Below are 19965 nucleotides of genomic sequence, written 5' to 3'. Positions count from 1 at the left end.
TCTGGCCTTCCAGTAGGAGCCCAGGGTGACAGACAAAAACACGCAAAACACTCTAAAACATCTTTAAAAAAACTTCAAAAAGCATCCTAAAAAGCAATTCCAATACAGACCCAGACTGGATTAAGGTCTCTACTTAAAAGCCCTGTTGAAAGAGGTCACTTGGGCCTCTAGTGACAAAGATGGATCCAGGAACACCCTCAGACTATGATCCTGCTCTTTCAGAGATTAAAACCCCGTCCACAGCAGGCAACTGACCAATTATATGAACTTCGGAACCACCAACCCACAGCGCCTTTGTCTTGCTAGGATTCAGACTCAGTTTATTGGCCCTCATCCAGCCCAACAACGAGTCCAGGCAGCGGTCCAGGACTTGCACGGCCTCTCCCAATTCAGATGTTAAAGAGAAATAGAGCTGGGTATCAACAGCATGCTGCTGACATCTCACCCCAAATCTCCTGATGACTGCTCCCAAAGGCTTCATAAAGATATTAAACAGCACTGGGGGACAAGATGGTATTCCACGGCACTCCACAGCACAACTGCCAGGGGGCCGAAAGACAATCACCCTATGCTACTCTCTGAAAAAGACCCTGGAGATAGGATCAGAACCACTGCAAAACAGTGCTTCCGATATCAATATCACCAAGTCGTCCCAGAAGGATACCATGGTAAATGGTACCAAAAGTAAGAACAACAGGATTGTACTCCCTCTGTCCTTCTCCTGATAAAAGTCTTCCATCAAGATGACCAAGGCCAGTGCAGTTCCATAAACAAGACTGAACCCAGATGGGTCAAGATAATCTGGTTCATTCACGAGTACCTGCAATTGTTATGCTACAACCCTCTCAATCACTCCCTAAACAGAGGGTATTTGTGACTGGTAGTTGTCACAAACCAATGGGTCCAGGGTGGGCTTTTTCAGGAGCAGTCAGATCACCGTCTCTTTCAGGGCGGCTGGCACCACTCCCTCACACAATGACACGTTGACCACACCCTGGATCCACTTGGTCACACCCTGTTGGCAAGCTTTAATAAGCCAAGAAGGGCAAGGGTTGACAGAACACATTGCTGGCCGCATTGTCGCAAGCACTTTGTCCACGTCATCAGGCCACATCAACTGAAACCAATCCCAAGAAGTTGCAGCAGATGTTGCACTGAATGCCTCACTGGGAACTACAGTAGATGTGGATGGGGCATCAAGACTGCTACGGAGGCAAGCAACTTTACCCTCAAAGTGCCTTGCAAACAATTTACAGTGGGCCTCCAAAGAGTCTAAAATTCCATTTCCTGGAGTTGATGTCACAGACCCGACAATGCAGAAAGCTCCACTGGGCAGCTACTTGAGGATGTGATGGAGGCAGAGAAGTGGGCCTTCTTTGCTACCCTCATGTGCCACACAGTAGGCATGGTTATGATGTTTTACTCCTGCCCAATCAACCTCACAGCACTTCTTTTGCCACTTGTACTCTAGCTGTCATCTAGCCTGTTTCATTGCCCTTCGTTCACTGGTGTATCAAGGTGCAAACAGGGCTCCACAATGCAGGAGAGGGCAACCGTGTTAAGAGCCTGATGTGTCTCGTTGTTCCACATCATGACCCGTTCTATCTACTAGGAACTCCCCCTGGTCATTTACGAATCCAATAGTCTCCGGGGGCAGACCATTCTAATCTGTTCACCACCCCTGCAGGGAGAATTGGAACCATAAGTCTAAACTTCACCAGGAAGTGGTCTCACCATGACAATAGGGTGACATCCACCACCCATCTCCAGACCATCCATTCCTAAAAATAAAGAGAAGGTGTTTGCATTGAGTTCCAAGTTCCTGCTTGTATCTGAATTGCTATCTAAAGGTTTGAAACTGGCAGAACCATGTTGGAAGTTGAGTTACAGATTTTAGCATTTTTAAAAGCAACAGTGAAGGCAATGTAAGTAGCCATGTTATGGACCTGATTTCCCTCTCCAAATGAATATGCTGGAATGCAATCATCTCCTTACCTTATAACCAAGAGCCTTGAGTTCACTGGCAGAACAGGGGTACAAATCCATAAACTTGTATCGGTCTACTAGCAAAGCTGTTTCTTTGCCCTCATATTCCTCTTTGAAGGCTGTAAATCTCCGTTTCTCCACTTTCAGTATACTAGCCAAGTCACCAATATTACTTTCAAAAGCCAAAAATCGGGCCCATATCTCTCTGTAAAGGAAAATACAGAAAGAACAAATGCTAAAGGAAATAACATGCTCAGCACATATTGTCTACAATAAATGCAATCATTTACAAGAGTGCTCAGCAACCAACTGGCTCAATCCACCACAGTGATAGCCAGCTGCTTGCCCACTGACTAAAGAAACCCTCTCATCTACTCTTGCCAGTGGTTTGCTACCCAGAATATCTAATTCTATGTTGGCATGAAAACTATTCCAGAAGATGGAGAGGGGAACTATGAGACTCGTTGACAGCTGCCAGTCAACTATCATGTCTTTATCCTACAACCAGAAACCATAGCAGATGTATAGCTGAGTCATTTGCCTCCATCTGTTTTAGACCCAGGAGACTCTTAGAAAGTAGTAACGGCCAGTCCCTGTACATCCGGAGCAGGGGGTGGGTGGGAACCCAGTGGATTGGAGGCTGCATGCTGACAGCACATACTCAGATATAGTCAAGCACACACATCTCCTCACTCGCTGTCATACACACAGAGCAGGGGTGAGGAACTCCCGGCCTCTGGACCAATCATGAACCCCTATGGGGTCCGATTTAGCCCATATGGGCAAGTCCCCCAAGCCACACCTACCCACCCACTAGCTGACATCACTAGTTCCCAGCAGGAAACAAGATCACATAGCGAAGGCAGCAGACGTTAATTGCTGCTCACTAGCTGAACAGAGATTTAAGCCCTGTGAAAAAGTGCCCTTTGAAGCAGTGTGTGTGTGTGTGTATGCCACTTCTAAGAGGCTTTTGCATAGGCTTTAAGACTGCTCCTGCCATCCTGTTTGCTCAACAGGAGCATGGAGGGCTACCTTAAAGTTTCCATGATCAGGGAGTTGGGGGGGGGGGAGATTTGCAAAAGCATTTTCCAAATCGCTCTGCATTTCCCTTTTAATTCTCCAAGACAGAGACTTAAAGGGGGATGGTGGGGGGAGAGACTTGAAAGAGGCTTTTGCAAGTCTCCCCCCCCCTTTAATTCCCTGATTGTGGAGACTAAAGACAAGAACAAGGGATTTTGAGAGGTGGGTGCCTCAGCCTGCCAATCATGTGATGTCATAATGATGTAATGTGATCGACAGGTGGGCAACCCTGCCCACCTGTTAAATTTTGCCTGCAAGGCAGATCCTGCCAAGTGAAAAAGGTTCCCCACCCTTGACATAGAGCTTGCCCCCCCTTCCCCTACTCAGCCACACACAAACACTGTGCGTGCAAGGAGCCTAATGGTGTGCTCCTCAGCAGTTTCCAGTGCCAATCAGCTGGCAGTGGTAAAGGGGCCTGCAGACCACTCATGGGCATTAACCATACTGTCCTGGGAAGGAGTGCCAGGCAAAGGAATTGGTTCCATACTGCTGGTGCTGCCAGTTGCTTCAGGTTGAACGCATGAGGCAACCAATTGGTGTTTTTGCCCCGTCTGCAAAAAGGGGGTGGGGAAGAGAGTCGCTAAAGGCAGAACGTAGAGAGAAAAAGCAGCTTGTTCAAACGGCATGACACTGCACTGCAACTGGAAGCCTTGATAACTGGGGTCAGCTACGAACTGATACTGACAGACAAAAATGGTAACAGTGGATAAGTGCCTAGCTTTCATTTACATAATTCCCCAATTCTCCTTTTCCTGGAATGTTTCAGGCTAGCACAGAATTGGCTATGAGGCTGTGGAGGCCATTGGCCAAAGAGAGACGAGATCAGTGAGCAAACAGAATGGAATGGAAAAAGTAGCAAGGAGGGATACAGGGAGGTATATAATCTGACAAAATGCGTGCATGCACGTAAGCAAAAATGTCCAAGTCCTCTCATTCTATATTGGCCAAATCGACTTGCCAATAACACACTATATGGCATTTATCCTCCCACTGGAGATGAAGATACCTTCTGGCATCCAAGCAATGAACTCCATCAAAAATTCCTACAATCTATGGCTTCTGTCTCTCAGCTCCTTATTTAGGACAAAAATGGAAGTACATGCTGCAACAAACTATCCCCTCATTAATCTGTGATATTATCTATGTTGTACAAGTGCTTTCAAGTACAGCAAAACAGACCACTTGGAATGGAGCTTCGGCGCGGCTTACCCAGATTTCTCAGGTGGGAGGCTCCCTGAGGTTAATACGCGTTCAAACAGGACTCTTGTATTATTATCCTCTATTTAAAAAAGTTTTTAAAAAGAGAGATGAAAACAAGCTTTAAATATATTTTGTTTTTAAAACTTGGAAAATACAAGGGGGAAACAGTACTTTGAAGTAATTTTGATTCATACGAAAGATTAAAACCTCAGTCTGCAATCCACAATTTATTTATGGCTAAAATAATACACCATTGGCTGCTTCTCCCATTATGGTTGAAAGATTCTTGGGTCACAGCATAATTCATTTGTCTATCTCAGGGAGAAGACATGTATCAAGAAAAGGCTTTGGAAGCAGCTATGGAACTCTGCTCTACAGCAGTACACACACAAAAATTACAACTGAGAGATATAAAACCACATAATAACAATAAATTAAAACAACCAGAATCTTAAAGTAAGAATTATAAACTCAATTTAAAACTTGATGTCAGTAGCAGCACACCTAAGCACTAAACAAGAAGCAGCAGCTCAGGACCACAATGGCCTTTTTGCTTTTTTGGTCCTTTGCGTCCCTGCACTCTGTTGATTTTTCAGTCTAAAATCCTCAGATTAGCTATCTAGGGAATGGATCCTGAGTGTCCTGCCTGCAATCAGTGAGACTCTGTCCATTCAGAAAAGACTCCCTACTGAAGGAAGGGTAGTGGTGGTGGTTTTCACCAATTGCCTCTTTCCCTTGCTGCACCTCTCATGCTCTTCTGGAGGGTTATCTGACCCTCCGGCAGAGATTTTCAGGGGACTGCAGGGGTAAAAAGGAATTGGTAAAAATTGCTTTCCTGCTCCCTTCACACAGCAAGCAGAATTTCTCTGAGCATAAGTCTGCATCTAACCCAATTTGTAGAACAGTTGAGACTTTCAATATTTCTCAAGTGCTTGATTTTAATTTGTTTGAAAAATCAATATTCATCCAACTTGCTTCAAATGATTTCATAGTATTACACAATTCATTTCAAAGTGCTTCACACTCATTATGTCAGTAATCCTTTCAACAACACTCAACAGTAGGCCACTGCCTACTGTTTGTGTCAGGTTTGCTTGAAAAGTTATAATCCCATACTGAATTATCTCAGTCCCCAGAACTTACCGTTTAGATGAGACAGATAATCAATATATGCCAAGACATATTCTGGAATGTCTCCATATTTCTTTAGCCCCAACTCAAAAATCTTAAAGGCCACTGACTTGTCCTGCAAATTTCAAAATGTTATTAGTTGAAGGAGGGGAAGAAAACCAAAAGGAGAAGCAAACATTTCATTCATTGTGTGTGATTACCTTGCTGCAATAATACTCCATCAGAGCAGCTGTGACATAGACATGATGACGGGTCCGGGCATCCTCTCGTGCCTTCTTAAATATCATTCTGCCTGATTTTATGCCTTCTGCTCGCCTTGCAAACTTCATATACTGAATGTATACCTGACACACATAGATTAAAAAGTGGGATCATCTTTGAGCTGTGGCAACATTCAGAAGTCAACACCACATGAAAGACATGGCTTCATTGCACATCTAAACCTTGGCTACAGATCATAGTTTGTTTGGAGTGAGACAAATCGTGAACCCGGGTTTGTATGCAATACTAAGCCAAGGCACAGCTTAGCTCCAGGTAGCAGGACAAGGGAAGGAACAATTTTTCCTTTAGGCACCAGCATGCTTGCTCATTCATGGTAAACCAAAGTTTGGCTTACCGTTACTTCTGAACAAGGCCATTCTAGTGCTATTGGTGCCACCGAACTTATTGTTAACAATGGTTCTGCTTGTAATTATTCTTAATTGGAAGGTTAGAAACAGTTTGCAATATTTTAAAAAGGTAAAGGTGTCCCCACACTTAAGAGTGCGAGTTGTTTCCGACTCTTAGGGTGACGTCTTGCGACGTTTACAAGGCAGACCGTATATATGGGGTGGGATTGCCAGTTCCTTCCCCGGCCTTTCTTTAACCCCCAGCATATGCCGGGTACTCATTTTACCGACCACAGATGGATGGAAGGCTGAGTGGACCTCGACCCCTTTTACCGGAGATTCGACTTCCTCCTTCCATTGGAATCAAACTCTGGCCATGAGCAGAGCTTCGCCTGCGTTACCGCCGCTTACCACTCTGCGCCACGGAGGATCTTTGCAATATTTTACTATGTCACAAATTATACACCTCAATTGTGACAAAACAGCTGACTAATGTAACAGTAGAAAATGAAAGGGGACATTTTTTCCATTTTAGAAGAATAAAGGCAATCATAACCAAATGTGAAAACGTGTCTGAGATTTTCTACGCATTTCAACCTGAATACTTTAGTAACTGAAGAAAGAAAATCAACATGGTAAAATCCATTACTTTTTATTCTTTAGTCATTTCAGTAAGGTGAAACAACGAAGACTAAACATACCAAAGTGGGATCAATATCTTCAATAGCCAAGAGCCGATTATATATGCTGTGCACCTTCTCATATTTCATCCGACTCTGAAAAAACAAATAATAAAAAATATGAAGTTTAACTAGTTTATGCTCAAAATTACTTCCAGAACTGTTCATCTGATTTTGTCAAGATCAGGATCTCCAGCCAGGAATATTTACAAGAAAGAAAAGGCTGGTTGTACTGGGGACTGAAAGAAGAATATAAACTGTGGACTCACCTCTTCATAATCTGCATATGCAAAATAAAGAAGCATGTTCTTTTTTAGTAAAGTGCTGATTGCTCTTTCATAAATATTTGCAGCTTCATCACTGAACAGTTTAGCATTGTTCATGTCCTGGAATCAAGGGAAAATAATGATAATATTAACCAACTTGACAAACTCTGTGAAAAATGAAAACCATTTTCAGCCCTATGATCATTTATAGAGCTACAGGAATATTCTAAACTCAACTGGTTTACATTTGTCAAGAAGCCAGCTGCAATAAACATGATTTCAGTGCACATACCAGCTACAAAAATCAAATCTACAAAAATCAAATATAGTTCAGCACCAGGATAAATTCAGAATACTTAATTACGTTTATGTACTTGGGATTCTTCCTTTGTATTTTAAAAATAACACACTATTTAAAAATTTGATAATATGCTTTTGCATATGATCCTAAACAACTTCGGTAGAATTTATTATTTTATTGTTAACCAAAAAATAGAGATTGGATAGGTTACTTGAACTTAAAGAGTCATTGAAATCAATGAGACTTGACTTACAGTGCAATCCAAATCCACTATTTGCTGGGATGAGCAAGTTTAGAATGGGCAGATCTTGGGCTATCCCGGTTGAGCCAGAGTTATGCAGAACTTACACCAGTACAAGTCCCCAAATAGGGGCATTATGGGGGTTTGGCAGGGACAGGAAGCAGCAAGAAGAAAATTACACCTATTCTAAACCTCTTTCATTTAAGTTATATGACCTAGTAACCCAAATGAACGTATGCCAGCAAAAAGGGTGGTATAAGTCAAACTCTATTTTAAAGGCTTGTTTCCCTCTGCCTGGTTTGGGCTGGCTCAGCTAGCAGTAGCCCCACTCCTCAATAGATTTTGGAATTGGGATAATCCACCCTAGCTTAATTTAAGATAGCATAAATTTCACCAGTTTTCTATACTCAGGGTTGGTCTGTCTGTCATGAGTAACCATGCTGATTTCAACAGACCCAAGTTCAGCTAACTCAGTCTGGTACTAACCACGTATATATTTATTTACTGTACATAAAATGTAAGATATTTTACTGCCTTCTCTTACCCCTTTCTCAGCTAGCAGCTTGCTGGATTGCTCAAGATATTGCGCAGCTTCGTACCAGATATCCGGATGATGTCCCAGCACCAAGAGGCATTGCTCATATGCAAACATTACTAGGGGAAGACATTGAAACCAGAAATATTCCTAGTAGGTGGCAGCTTACAAAATGAATTACTAATATATTTTAAACCAATGGTTCGCAGATGTAACTACAAATTAAAGTCTCTTCAAAATCCACCTTATAATATCTATGTATGATCTATGTATGATACCAAGAGCCATGCTCCTCAGTTCTCTGCCCTTTCAAGTAGCCATCCATATATTTATTAGAGATTTCCAGACAATTAATTCCCCCCATCCCCACCCAGCTGACATCTTACTTTGAAACTGTTGGTGGTAAGAAAAACACAATACTGCACTTGCTGGAAAATCTGATTCTACATGCCCTTTAGTGGCAAAAGGACCAATATGATGTTCTCTTTATTAGCGATGAAATGTCCTTGCACCCTGAGCCATAAGAGATTTTTATTGTTTCACAAGGCACTAATGGATTCCCTTGGCAAATTACCAACTATGGAGGGTTAGGAATATGTAAGTAGAAACTTTTCTCTCTGGAGAAGAACGAAGTGCAATTAAGATCACTGCAATCAATTGGATTTAAGCACACAGTCCAGGGAGCTTGGTTTGCATAGTGTGTAGGGATCCTGTGTCCAAAAACAGCATAACCAAATTATTAATGATGTCATCTTCTTAGTACTATTTCTAAGGAGCATAGTAAAAATGTACAGTTACCTCTCTTTGTTATAAGGGTTTGGTCTTCAGTACGTAGAGGGTTACTCTTTTCCCATTGAATGTATTTCTTCCACATGTCTACCTGCTGAGCCTCTTGGGGAGTGTTTTGGGGTGGGACAGAGGGAGCATTGCGGTCCAGACCTTTCATCACCGTTTCATATTCCTGAGGGGGAAAAATACAGGTATTACTGCAATTGTAGCAGGGAAGAGAATTCATTAAGATGGGTTTTAAAATAAAGTCTAAATCTTTTATCAATTCCACTTCATCATTTGTTGCAATTCAAATATCCAACAAATATCCATGCTGTATTTTAATTAAAACAAAAGGAGAACAAAATGAACAGGAGCGTGTACCTTAGCCACACGTCTAGCATTCATATAATCTCTACTGCGATCTTCAATCATTTTCTTAGCTAAGTGGATATTTATTCCCTGGAAGAAAGAAAACAAGCCATGAAGCCCTGCTCAGGACCACTCTAGGGTTGCAATCCTATGCATACTTCTGCAAAGGAAGAAAGAAAAAAGGAGATGGGTTAAGTAAGGGTGACTCCCTACTTGCAATTCTCTCCAGCTGACCAGAGTGGGAAAGCACCTCTTACTTGGATTAGTATCCTGCTTAAAGAGGGAGAGGTGCACTGGAACTCCTCATTGCCTTGCTCCTGGCACTGGGAGATTGCCTTTCTTGCTGTGCAAAGCACATCATCAGATGAGTAATTTAAAAATGGCTGGGATAGCTCAGTATCCTTGTGGCAACAGAAGTGGTCTCATCCATCTAGAATTGGGAAAAAACTGTACTGGAAAAAAATGTAGTCAGAGCAGGTTTGTAATTGCTCTATTAATTGTTTACAGAAAAAAGTCTCTCTCTTGTCCTGCTTCTCTTCTCCACCCTTCACAATTTTTTTTTCACTGCATTTGGAATACCCAAGTTTTAACCTGTGAGACAGAAATGAGTCTTTTCAAGAAACCTCCCTGCTCCAGATCCAAGAAAAAACATTAAATTACGTTTGAAAGCTGGGGCTTCTTTTTATTTACCTCTTCATACTTGTTATAATCTCGCCAGAGTTGCTCAATGTTGATCATTGGGTTCACACAGCCTCGCTGATATACCCTGCGTACAGCGGTTATCCTCTGGTTTTCTGCATAGGATCCTACTGCTTCACTAAATTGTGAGGCGAGACAGTAACATGTCAGCAATTACACACTGCAACCTGTATGAATATCAATGTTGCATTAATTAACAGAGAAGGCAGATTTATTGTACTTACACGCCTTTCAAAAAATTGATGTAATCCACCCAGATCTATGTAAAAATATATAGAATCAGAGCAGTGAAAGTTTACTTTGTTATTATAATTAAACACTACAAATAAATATTTAAGTGAATAAAGAAACATACCTGGTATGACATTATTTCCATGCCAATTTTATCCAGAGCAAAGTCATATGCCTGAGCCATTTTTTCTCTGGAGAAAAACATATACACTATTAGAGCCACATGTTAAAATTTCTATTAAAATTACTCTTTTAATTATTATTTATTTATTTAATTAATTATTCTATTAAAATACTCTTTTAAACAACAAGTTCATAAGATGGAGGGGAGGGGAGACAATGAAGTAAGATACCTTTTTTTTGAGCTTAAATGAAAGTTCAGTTCTTGCATTCCACAGGGCAGTGATAGCCTTGGTCCAGCATGGTACAAGAATACCTGAACTCTTGGTTTCCCCTGATACCAGCTACTCCTGCACTGCATTTTTAACTCAGGAATATAAAACACATTGAGTTTGGAGCTGTTTAGAGAAATAGTGCCTCACTTTTAATATTTAGAAAGAAATACAAGACATGCCTATTTACATGAGGGCATGATCTACTGTTAATGTTGTTGTTATTGGTCTTATCCTGGGGTTACACTGTTGGCACAGGATCTTAAACAACTGCTTTTGATTTTATTTGTATAACTTTTACTGTTGTTAGCTTCCTGGAACATGAGATGAGGCTGGGAAAAATATCTAAATAAAAGTAAAAGGAATTAAAAATGGAACCAGCTATGATTTCTTGTGGCACCGTGACTGTGGAATTGTCCCCCTGGAGGGGGAAGAGACAGTAACAGCTTTTGGATTTCCACCATCAAGTGAAAACATACTTATACGCCCAGGCCTTCAGAGAAAATTAGTGGAGACAATCCAAGGTCTCAGATTTATCTTGTGCTGCCATGTTTTACTGATGATTGGCCTTTTAATGATTGTATTTTATTGTAGGTTTATGATGTCATATTTTATATTATATTGGAAATCACCCTGTGACTGCTGTGTGTGGTGAAAGGTGAACAGAAAATTCATAAATATCTGCTATCTTTTCGGCGCCTTTTGAACACTTTCCTCTTTCAAAAAGCCTTTTAGGTTGAGACCTATCCCAGTCTGCATCTGTGTTAGAATTGCTTGTTAATATGTGGGTTTTTTAATAATATGTTTTTAACCCTTTTTAAAGTTTTTTTTAATGTTTTTAATGCTGTTTTGTTTTAATGTATTTTAAGATCTGTTTTTATGATGTTTTAAAGTGCTTTTACCGCTTTGTTTGCCACCCTGGGCTCCTGCTGGGAGGAAGGGTGGGATACAAATTAAATAATAAATAAATAAATAAATAAATAAACAAACAAACAAACAAACAAATAAATAAATAAATAAATGTAAAGGTGTCCCCGCACTTATAGTGTGAGTCGTTTCTGACTCTTAGGGTGACGTCTTGCGACTTTTACTAGGCAGACCGTATATATGGGGTGGGATTGCCAGTTCCTTCCCCGGCCTTTCTTTACCCCCCAGCGTATGCCGGGTACTCATTTTACCGACCACGGATGGATGGAAGGCTGAGTGGACCTCGACCCCTTTTACCGGAGATTCAACTTCCTCCTTCCGTTGAAATCAAACTCCGGCCATGAGCAGAGCTTTGGCTGCATTACTGCCACTTACCACTCTGCGCCACGGAGGGTCTATAAATAAATAAATAAATAAATAAATAAATACAACAAATAAAACATGTCAGAACCAGCTTCGAGGACTGTGCCATCTTTGGATTAGCAGATGCCTGGAGAAAAGCTACAGGTCCTTCTGATATCTTGTCTATGACTGTTTCAGAAGTGTCAATTTGTCAGCTCTCTCAGCAAATTAAAAAGTTTTAACAACAATCAGCTGGAAGTAATCAAGAGGCATATATAGAATGACACGGAACACCACACTGAGCCAATACATGTTATCTGAAGCAATGCCCAAATCTACACACCCACCCTGCTAACTAGGTATATTTAAATGTATGGCATGGCAACCACTAGGCCATATCGCACCACATGCTACGTTATGTGCCCCTCCAACCCCCACTATAGCCAACACTTAAAAATCCTGCTGCACCTTTCAGGCATCAGTTCCTGTCTTTTCTTCTCCCCCCCCCGTTGGTGCTGCCTGAAGAAGGTGCTTCACCCTGCCACATAGAATCATAGAATAGTAGAGTTGGAAGGGGCCTATAAGGCCATCGAGTCCAACCCCCTGCTCAATTCAGGAATCCAAATCAAAGCATTCCCGACAGATGGCTGTCCAGCTGCCTCTTGAATGCCTCCAGTGTCGGAGAGCCCACTACCTCTCTAGGTAATTGATTCCATTGTCTTATGGCTCTAACAGGAAGTTTTTCCTGATGTCCAGTCGAAATCTGGCTTCCTGAACTTGAGCCCATTATTCCGTGTCCTGCCCTCTGGGATGATCGAGAGGATATCCTAGCCCTCCTCTGTGTGGCAACCTTTCAAGTACTTGAAGAGTGCTATCATATCTCCCCTCAGTCTTCTCTTCTCCAGGCTAAACATGCCCAGTTCTTTCAGTCTCTCCTCTTGGGCAAGGCTGTCCTGGCAGAAGGTAGAAGCCTAGCCTTTGAGACACAGTTCCTGCTTCAGCATCTTTAACTGAAAAAGGAATTTGATTACAGTAAAAAGAAGCTAACATAAACCATATTTACTTACTTATAGCTAGGTAGCTTCCCTTTGGTTTCTCGCACATATGAAAGGTAGCACTTCCATAAGTCAATGTGTAAAACTTTCATAAGGCAACGTTGAAACAGCTATTTACATAGAGGGAAAAGAAACCCATGACTAGGTATTAACAAAGAATTATACCTTTGGAGCTTGAACAAACACAAGCTAATGGTTACTCTGCATTCTTCTGAAGAGACAGGCAGTCTCAAAAGTAACAGCCCAAGTCTTAACTTACAGGTACAGATGTTGTCAGAACTGTGAAATACATCTGTTTCAGATAAAATATTAACAAAATCCTGTACCAGAGCTTTTTGCTTACCATAGTGGTGTGCCTCCCAGTTTTGACACTGCACTTTACACATCTTAAAGCACAGATGTGACTTCTGAGAGTACATGCCCTGGAAACCTTCTGTCTGGATTACTGCACTGTGCTGAATATATAGGAGTGACTTTGACAATGATGAAAAACCTTCACAACAGCTGCAAGACTGCTAATTGGGACTGGGTTTTCAAACTTTTCTGGAGAGAGTTGCACTCCTCCTAAAGCAAATACTGGGAAGCTCTGGCCCATCAGGTGTGGGACAGGTAAAGCTGAAGTTAAAGAGTGCTCCGATTGTTCCTTGGCAAGTGGGGCTTGCATTTGGTGCCTTTTAAATTTGGTGCCAAATGCAAGTCCCACTGAGATTGGTTTCATTTGGGACCTCCAGATCAGATCTCCAAAGTGGAACTGATTCATCAAAAAGTGAGGCCAAGTGCAAACCTTGCTGAAATTGGTTCCACTAAAGAGCTTCGCAAACCTGGCTTCAATTCAAGCTGGGATCATAAAATAAGAAACCTTCCTAGGCAGCTCCAGCTTAAGTTAAAGCCAGACAGCAAAGGAAGAAGAGAAGCACATTTAACTTTGAATCACCTACTGTCATATAACATTTGCATTACTCATGTTTTTCATGAGGTTACCTCTAAAAATGGTTTAAAAACTTCAGCTGCTACAAAATAGGGTAACAAGATGACTAACTGTGACTGGTAATTCTGATCATATTATGCCAATACATCTAGTTTCCAGTACATTTCCAGGCCCATTTCAAAGTGCTTTCAAACTTTAAGCCCTACGTGGCTGAGGGCAGGTTACCTGAGGGATTGTCTCTACCAACTCTTACCTGCCTGAATCCTAAGACCTTCTTCAGATGCCCTTCCCAGGATATCCCCGCCAAATGAGATAGTGAGTGGCTACTAGACAAACAGCCTTTTTAGTGGTGGCCCCGTTCGTGAATGCCCTCCATAGAGAGGCTTACCTGGTGGTACATTAGTCCTTTCCCCTCCATGTGGGCAAAAGTATAGACTTAATTCACACATCATTTAATGAGGGAGAATAAATATTCTGCATATTTATTACTCCTTCTAAATCTGTTTAAAATGTAGGCTGTACATATACACTCACCTTTTCTACTTTGTCATAGTTTTTTGCTTTTATCTGTAAAACAAACAAACTCAAAAAGTTAGGCCAATCTTGCACCAAAAAAGGAAAAGCACCCTACATTATTATTTAAGTCAGGGATAAGGAACCTCCAGCTCATTGTCCCTCTGTACTTTTTTTCCAGTCTTCGGGACACTCCTCAGGCCCCAGCCTGCACTGGACCTGTTCAGATCACTCTCCTTGAGAGCTTTTGCCTGACTAGAATGTGCCCTTTAACTATGTTAATAGTCTACGGGTATGTACATAACAGCTCCCGGCTTTGGTGTGGCTGAAATGTAGCCTACCGTACAAAGTTAAGAATTACATCTGGTGGGCCACCCACTTTTGTCTCTCGCCCAACCCAACACTGACATATAGCACCTGAGGAATGTGGCCCTTGGGTTGATCTAGCTTCAGTAGATTTAGAACAATAGAATTTGATTTTATCATTAACTATAAAGTAAGTTGTAAGTTGATGAGTACTATCCCACCACTCCCTTTTAAAGGATAGTACTGAAATAACATGAACTCTTCTTACTAACTACTGCTAATTCAAGCAGCTATCAAAGCTCAACAGAAGCGACTGCTTTATCTAAGGCTTATAAGGCAGTATTTAATACAGTATTTTCAAACTATGTTTGAAAAGGACCACAACAATTGCTCTGAAGAGATTCTTCTGTTTCCCTCAACACAGTGTTGCAGGGGTACCATGTGGGGCACAATTTCAGTGGGTATAGAATGACTGCAGTGATGTCTAAAAAGCCTGACTGATTACACACAGGATTTCCTTGGCAGTTAATATACATGGAATGGGTTCCCTGAAGAGACAAAGTTTGAAAGCCACAATTTTGGGGTTGCAATACACTGGTCATATTCATGTATTAGTGTTTTTTTCCAGGGGATACACTGGTACAAAATATAAAGTGGAAGTAGCATCTGCCCCTCAGTTGTGGGTTTCCATTTCACAATACAAATGAACAAAAACACGACACAGACTTCTTTAACTCTTCAGGATGTCTCTTAGTACAAATGCTGTAAATAGTCTCTGACTTTCACAGTGAGACACACCCTAACATTAAACCTTGTAAGTAGACAGATACATTTCAGTATTGTTTTTCATATATAAAGAATCTCTCAAAGCACTGTATAGTAGTAATAAAACAATATATCAATTTTTAAAAACTTGCTGTCAGGGCAAAGCTTAAGCTAAGTAGTTAGAAAGGACTAGACATTGAAAAAAGACCGAAAGACCAACTGGATAGAAGTCTATGCCAGCCTGTGAGAGTAACTGAACATACAGTACCTTTCTCCCTTCTTCTTTCCCTAAATGGTCCTACCAAAAGAAAATAAACTCTACAAAGTGTACTTTTATAACATTCTGTAAATAAAGAGCATAATCTTATATACCAATAGTGAAATCATTCTCTGAGGGTCAATCCTTATGCAGCTAAAAACAGCACCGTCCAAGCACAAGAGGGAGGTGCCAGCAGGCCCCCGTGTGGGGGAGCAACCAAATAGCTGTATGAGGCCTGAGCATGCTCGGGAGGCATGGAATACTGGCAATTTACTGGAAAGGGGGGGGAGTTGTAAACTGGGAGGGGAAAAGGAATGGAAGGGAAGAGGGCATGGGTAGCTGGCCAGAACTGTGTTGCATTCCACACTGCAATATTTTGTTGCAGATCTCACTTATTCTTTATTATAAGAAAATTGTTGTCACAGAGACAAAGCAACATTAGAGCAAGATTTCACACTGTGCAACCAGGCTGAGATTTGTTCAAGAAGGTGTCAGCAGAACAAATGAGACAGGATTGTATAAACGTGAACTCTCACACCTCACAGAAAAAAAGGGAAGTGTTTAAAAAATCAGGGTTGTATTCAGCTAAGTCCTGCTCAGAGTAGACCCATTGAAAGTAATGAATCTAAGCTAGTAATGTCCATTAACTTCAATGGATTTACTCTAAGTAGGACTAGCTTTTATTTATTTATTAAATTTACATCCTACCCTTCATCCCAGCAGGAGCCCAGGCTGGCAAACAAAAACACCAAAAACATATTAAAACATCATAAAAACAGACTTTAAAATATATTAAAACAACTTTAAAAACATCTTTTTTAAAAAAACTTTAAAAACATAGTAAAAAGCAATTCCAACACAGACTAGGATAAGGTCTCCACTTAAAAGGCTTGTTGAAAGAGGAAGGTCTTCAAGTAGGCACCAAAAAGATAACAGAGATGGCACCTGTCTAATATTTAAGGAGAGGGGATTCCAAAGGGTAGGTGCTACTACACGAAAGGTCCGCTTCCTATGTTGTGCAGAACGGACCTCCTGATAAGATGGTATCTGCAGGAGGCCCTCACTTGCAGAGCATAGTGTTCGACTGGGTATAAATGGGTAAGACAATCTTTCAGATATCCTGGACCCAAGCTGTATAGTGTTACGAGCTTGAAGGCCCTGGAGCCTGCCGATTAAAATTCCCACCCCACACCCCCCTTGTATTGCTGGTTATGTGTTCCTGAGGTATTGTGCAAAGGACAAGGGCAGGTGGTGAGAAACAAAATTAACCAAGAGCTACTGAATAAATGTTATATTCTCCTTGGCAGATTTCCTTCATGCACAGCAGAATCATCCCATTGTTCAAAAAGTAGCCCGAGTTTCTCAGGCTCAGCAAGAAACATACACACAGACACACACAAAATCACCTCATACCCAGACCCCTCATTTGCAGGGGGGTGAGAGAGAAAAAATCTTTTAAAAAGAGACTTGAATCTAGGAAGAGGGGGGGTAATGGTGATCTGAGTTCCAACACGTGGAACTACGCTCTCAAAGAATGCAACAAGGGACGGCAGGGACAGAACCAGGAAGGGATTCTGTGCCTTGTCCCAAGCCTTGAGGCAAACAGATTACTTCCTGATTTCGGGTCAGAGCTCTTCCACATCACTTTAGCTGCATCCCACTGCCCACTTGTGGACCTAGGATAGGTAATCTCTCCTACCTGTCACTTCTTATAGTAATAGGGTCCTTTAATCTCTTTAGTTTAAAGTCATGAATGGGTTAGGATATTAATGATTAATGCTGCCACGCACCCAGTACTTTTGTAATGCTATTCTTCTCTTTTCTCTTAATAAAAGAAAGCTTTGCTTTAGTCTGGTTTGGACCTGCATTTCTTGGGTAATACACACACCATTTAGGCTCATTTCAGGGCAAAGTGCTTGTTTTATCCCTAGCAAAAGATTCCCCTCCTCTCAAGGAGGTGTGTTTCATGGGACATGTGGGTGGCAAGTTCACACACTCAGGTTCCCAAGAGCACGTGTTGTAACAACAGGGCTTTGTACACCAAACCCAGAACCTTGAACGTAGCATCGATTACCACCCTCTGGTTCTAGCTAGCTTTGGAATACATAAGGAAACAATGCGCCTTCATTTAAAAAAAAACATAAAAAGATAAAATGTGAAAGCAGCTATTGAGATCAAAATTTCTATCAGTTATTTGTGATGGCTGAGAGTTTGAGACACAATTCACACATTTCATTAATAATGTAATGTGTAACATTCCGACACAGAGAACCCGCCGACAGATTTACATACACCAGAATTCAATTCAGGACATGGTACCAACCATAGGACAGGCCAGTGATTTTGACATTACATTATTAGCAGGTATTCAGAAGCTTCTAACAAGCTACAATGCACTGAAGAGTATAACCTCTTCAGATTCATGAACAATCAGCACTACTGAGGAATCTTTCCTCATATGCTTCCAAGTACTATTTCATTTTATAAAGGGATTAAAAATAATAATTTAGAATCAGGACTCAAAAGCAGCCAATGGGGAAAGAAACCTTACCCAGTGCAGCAGCAACTCGGATATTATTTTGGCCAGAATAGGATTCCTAAGTACCCTACACTTTTGCAATGTCGTATCTGAAACAAAGGCTCTGCAAGAAAGCATGCACATTCCCAAAGCAAATGCAAAGATTACATTTTAGATGGGACATTGTTGTAAAAGAATGCAACGCACTAGGAACTTCCCAAACAGCATGCAAATGTTCAGTCACTGTGTTTTTCTTTTTTATTTTTATTTTCCCCATGTCTCTATTTCCACTTCACTCGTAAGTTATCCGCTGAGATCAACATGAATTGGTAAGTTTAAATTATTTTGCGTATCTGATACCTAGAGCACATCCACAGGGTTGTCATTCTTAAGATCAGGAGATGCGCTGTTTGAGCTGTTCTGATCAGAGTCCAGGCATGTTGGATGCTTCCACCTGCACTGTGGATGACAGGCAAAGCTGGCACAGAACCATACAATGTCTCCACTGAGCCTTTCCAGACAATAAGACCTTCTCTCCCTTAGCACTAAACCAACCATGCATTCAAACACTCCCTGGTAACCAGGAACAGGATGCAGGTGAGAGGATGGGATTCCATGCAGACGAGTGACTTGGTAGAGGGATGGAATGCTCCATCTCTTCTCTCAGCTCAGCACAGAAAATAGAAGCCCCCTTCTCTGTGTCCAGCACAGAAATGCAGTTCTCTGCACCCCTTTTGCCAGTACCCCATAGCTAGTGATATTTTGGGGCAGGATATCAATGTTTGGAGGTTATTTATAAGATAGCACTAAACTTTTGTTGCTCCTGATCCAGTACACAGAAGAATATCCCAGTTATAACGGAATGGAAAAAATGAGCCATGCTGTGGGGTGCTATATAGCATAATCCTGTTCACTATACTGTTTACAGGGGGAGATGTCTACTCCAACATCAAAAGGGAAGAGTGCTTATCCTACAGAGACTTAAAAATAATAAAAAGGTTCATGAAATGGAAGGGCATTGCTATGGAAGGAAGGAGTAACCTTGATGATGTCACCACTTTGGGTGGGGTAGGTAGAACGTAGGAAGCTACCTTATATAGAGTTAGATCACACAGTGACTGGCTGCAGTTCTCCAGGGTTTGGGACCTGAAGATTGGGACCACGATACCTGAAAAACCATCTCATCCCTTATATACCCAGTCAATCACTGAGCTCTACAGGTGAGGGCCTCCTGCAGATACCATTTTATCAGAAGGTCTGTTCTGCACAACATAGGAAACGGACCTTTAGTGTAGCGGTGCCTACTCTTTTTTCCCTCCCCTTAAATATTAGACAGGCATCTTTCAGCGCCTACTGAAGACCTTTCTCTTTCAACAAGCCTTTTAAGTAGAGACCTTATCCCAGTCTGCATCTGTGCTGGAATTGCTTTTTAAGATATTTTTAACATTTTTAAAATGTTTTTAAAGCTCTTTAAAAAATGTTTTTAAAGATGTTTTGTTTTAATATGTTTTTAATGGTTGTTGTGTTTTGTATTTTGAAGTCTGTTTTTATGTTTTAAAGTGGTTTTAGCACTTTTGTTTGCCGCCCTGGGCTCCTGCTGGGAGAAAGGGTGGGATAAAAAACAAACAAACAAAGAAGATTGATTGTGGGGCCTTTTGTCTGCAAAGCATATGTTGCACATTCTACCACTGAAGTGTATTAAGAGACTAGGCGATGACTCCCTGCTACAGTTATATGGCAGCAGAACATTCATCCTCTGTAGTTTTAAAATAAAACTAAGAATTAACGTAAAAAAAATAAGTTTATAAAATGCTGTATGTAGCAGGAAGAGGAGTTTCTATCACTCACTGTACAGGCACGGT

General features: G+C 41.3%; 1 protein-coding gene across 4 annotated transcripts in view; it reads right to left on the bottom strand.

Annotated features, from left to right (window-relative positions):
* Window positions 1-19965, bottom strand: part of CSTF3 (cleavage stimulation factor subunit 3) — a 76839-nt gene that overhangs the window by 5497 nt on the left and 51377 nt on the right. For all 4 annotated transcript variants that reach the window (XM_061610531.1, XM_061610533.1, XM_061610534.1 and 1 more), the window contains 14 exons: window positions 14277-14309; window positions 12827-12924; window positions 10223-10289; window positions 10092-10126; window positions 9859-9985; window positions 9181-9258; window positions 8827-8989; window positions 8038-8147; window positions 6955-7071; window positions 6707-6781; window positions 5598-5741; window positions 5410-5512; window positions 4276-4345; window positions 1996-2191 (listed from right to left, as the gene is read on the bottom strand). In XM_061610531.1, coding sequence (XP_061466515.1) covers window positions 1996-2191; window positions 4276-4345; window positions 5410-5512; window positions 5598-5741; window positions 6707-6781; window positions 6955-7071; window positions 8038-8147; window positions 8827-8989; window positions 9181-9258; window positions 9859-9985; window positions 10092-10126; window positions 10223-10289; window positions 12827-12924; window positions 14277-14309 — 1416 coding nt within the window. The remainder of the gene's footprint in view (window positions 1-1995; window positions 2192-4275; window positions 4346-5409; window positions 5513-5597; window positions 5742-6706; window positions 6782-6954; window positions 7072-8037; window positions 8148-8826; window positions 8990-9180; window positions 9259-9858; window positions 9986-10091; window positions 10127-10222; window positions 10290-12826; window positions 12925-14276; window positions 14310-19965) is intronic.

Source organism: Rhineura floridana, chromosome 2 (assembly GCF_030035675.1).
Source record: "Rhineura floridana isolate rRhiFlo1 chromosome 2, rRhiFlo1.hap2, whole genome shotgun sequence".
NCBI classification, from domain to species: domain Eukaryota; kingdom Metazoa; phylum Chordata; class Lepidosauria; order Squamata; family Rhineuridae; genus Rhineura; species Rhineura floridana.
This window is presented reverse-complemented; position numbering and strand designations above follow the sequence as displayed.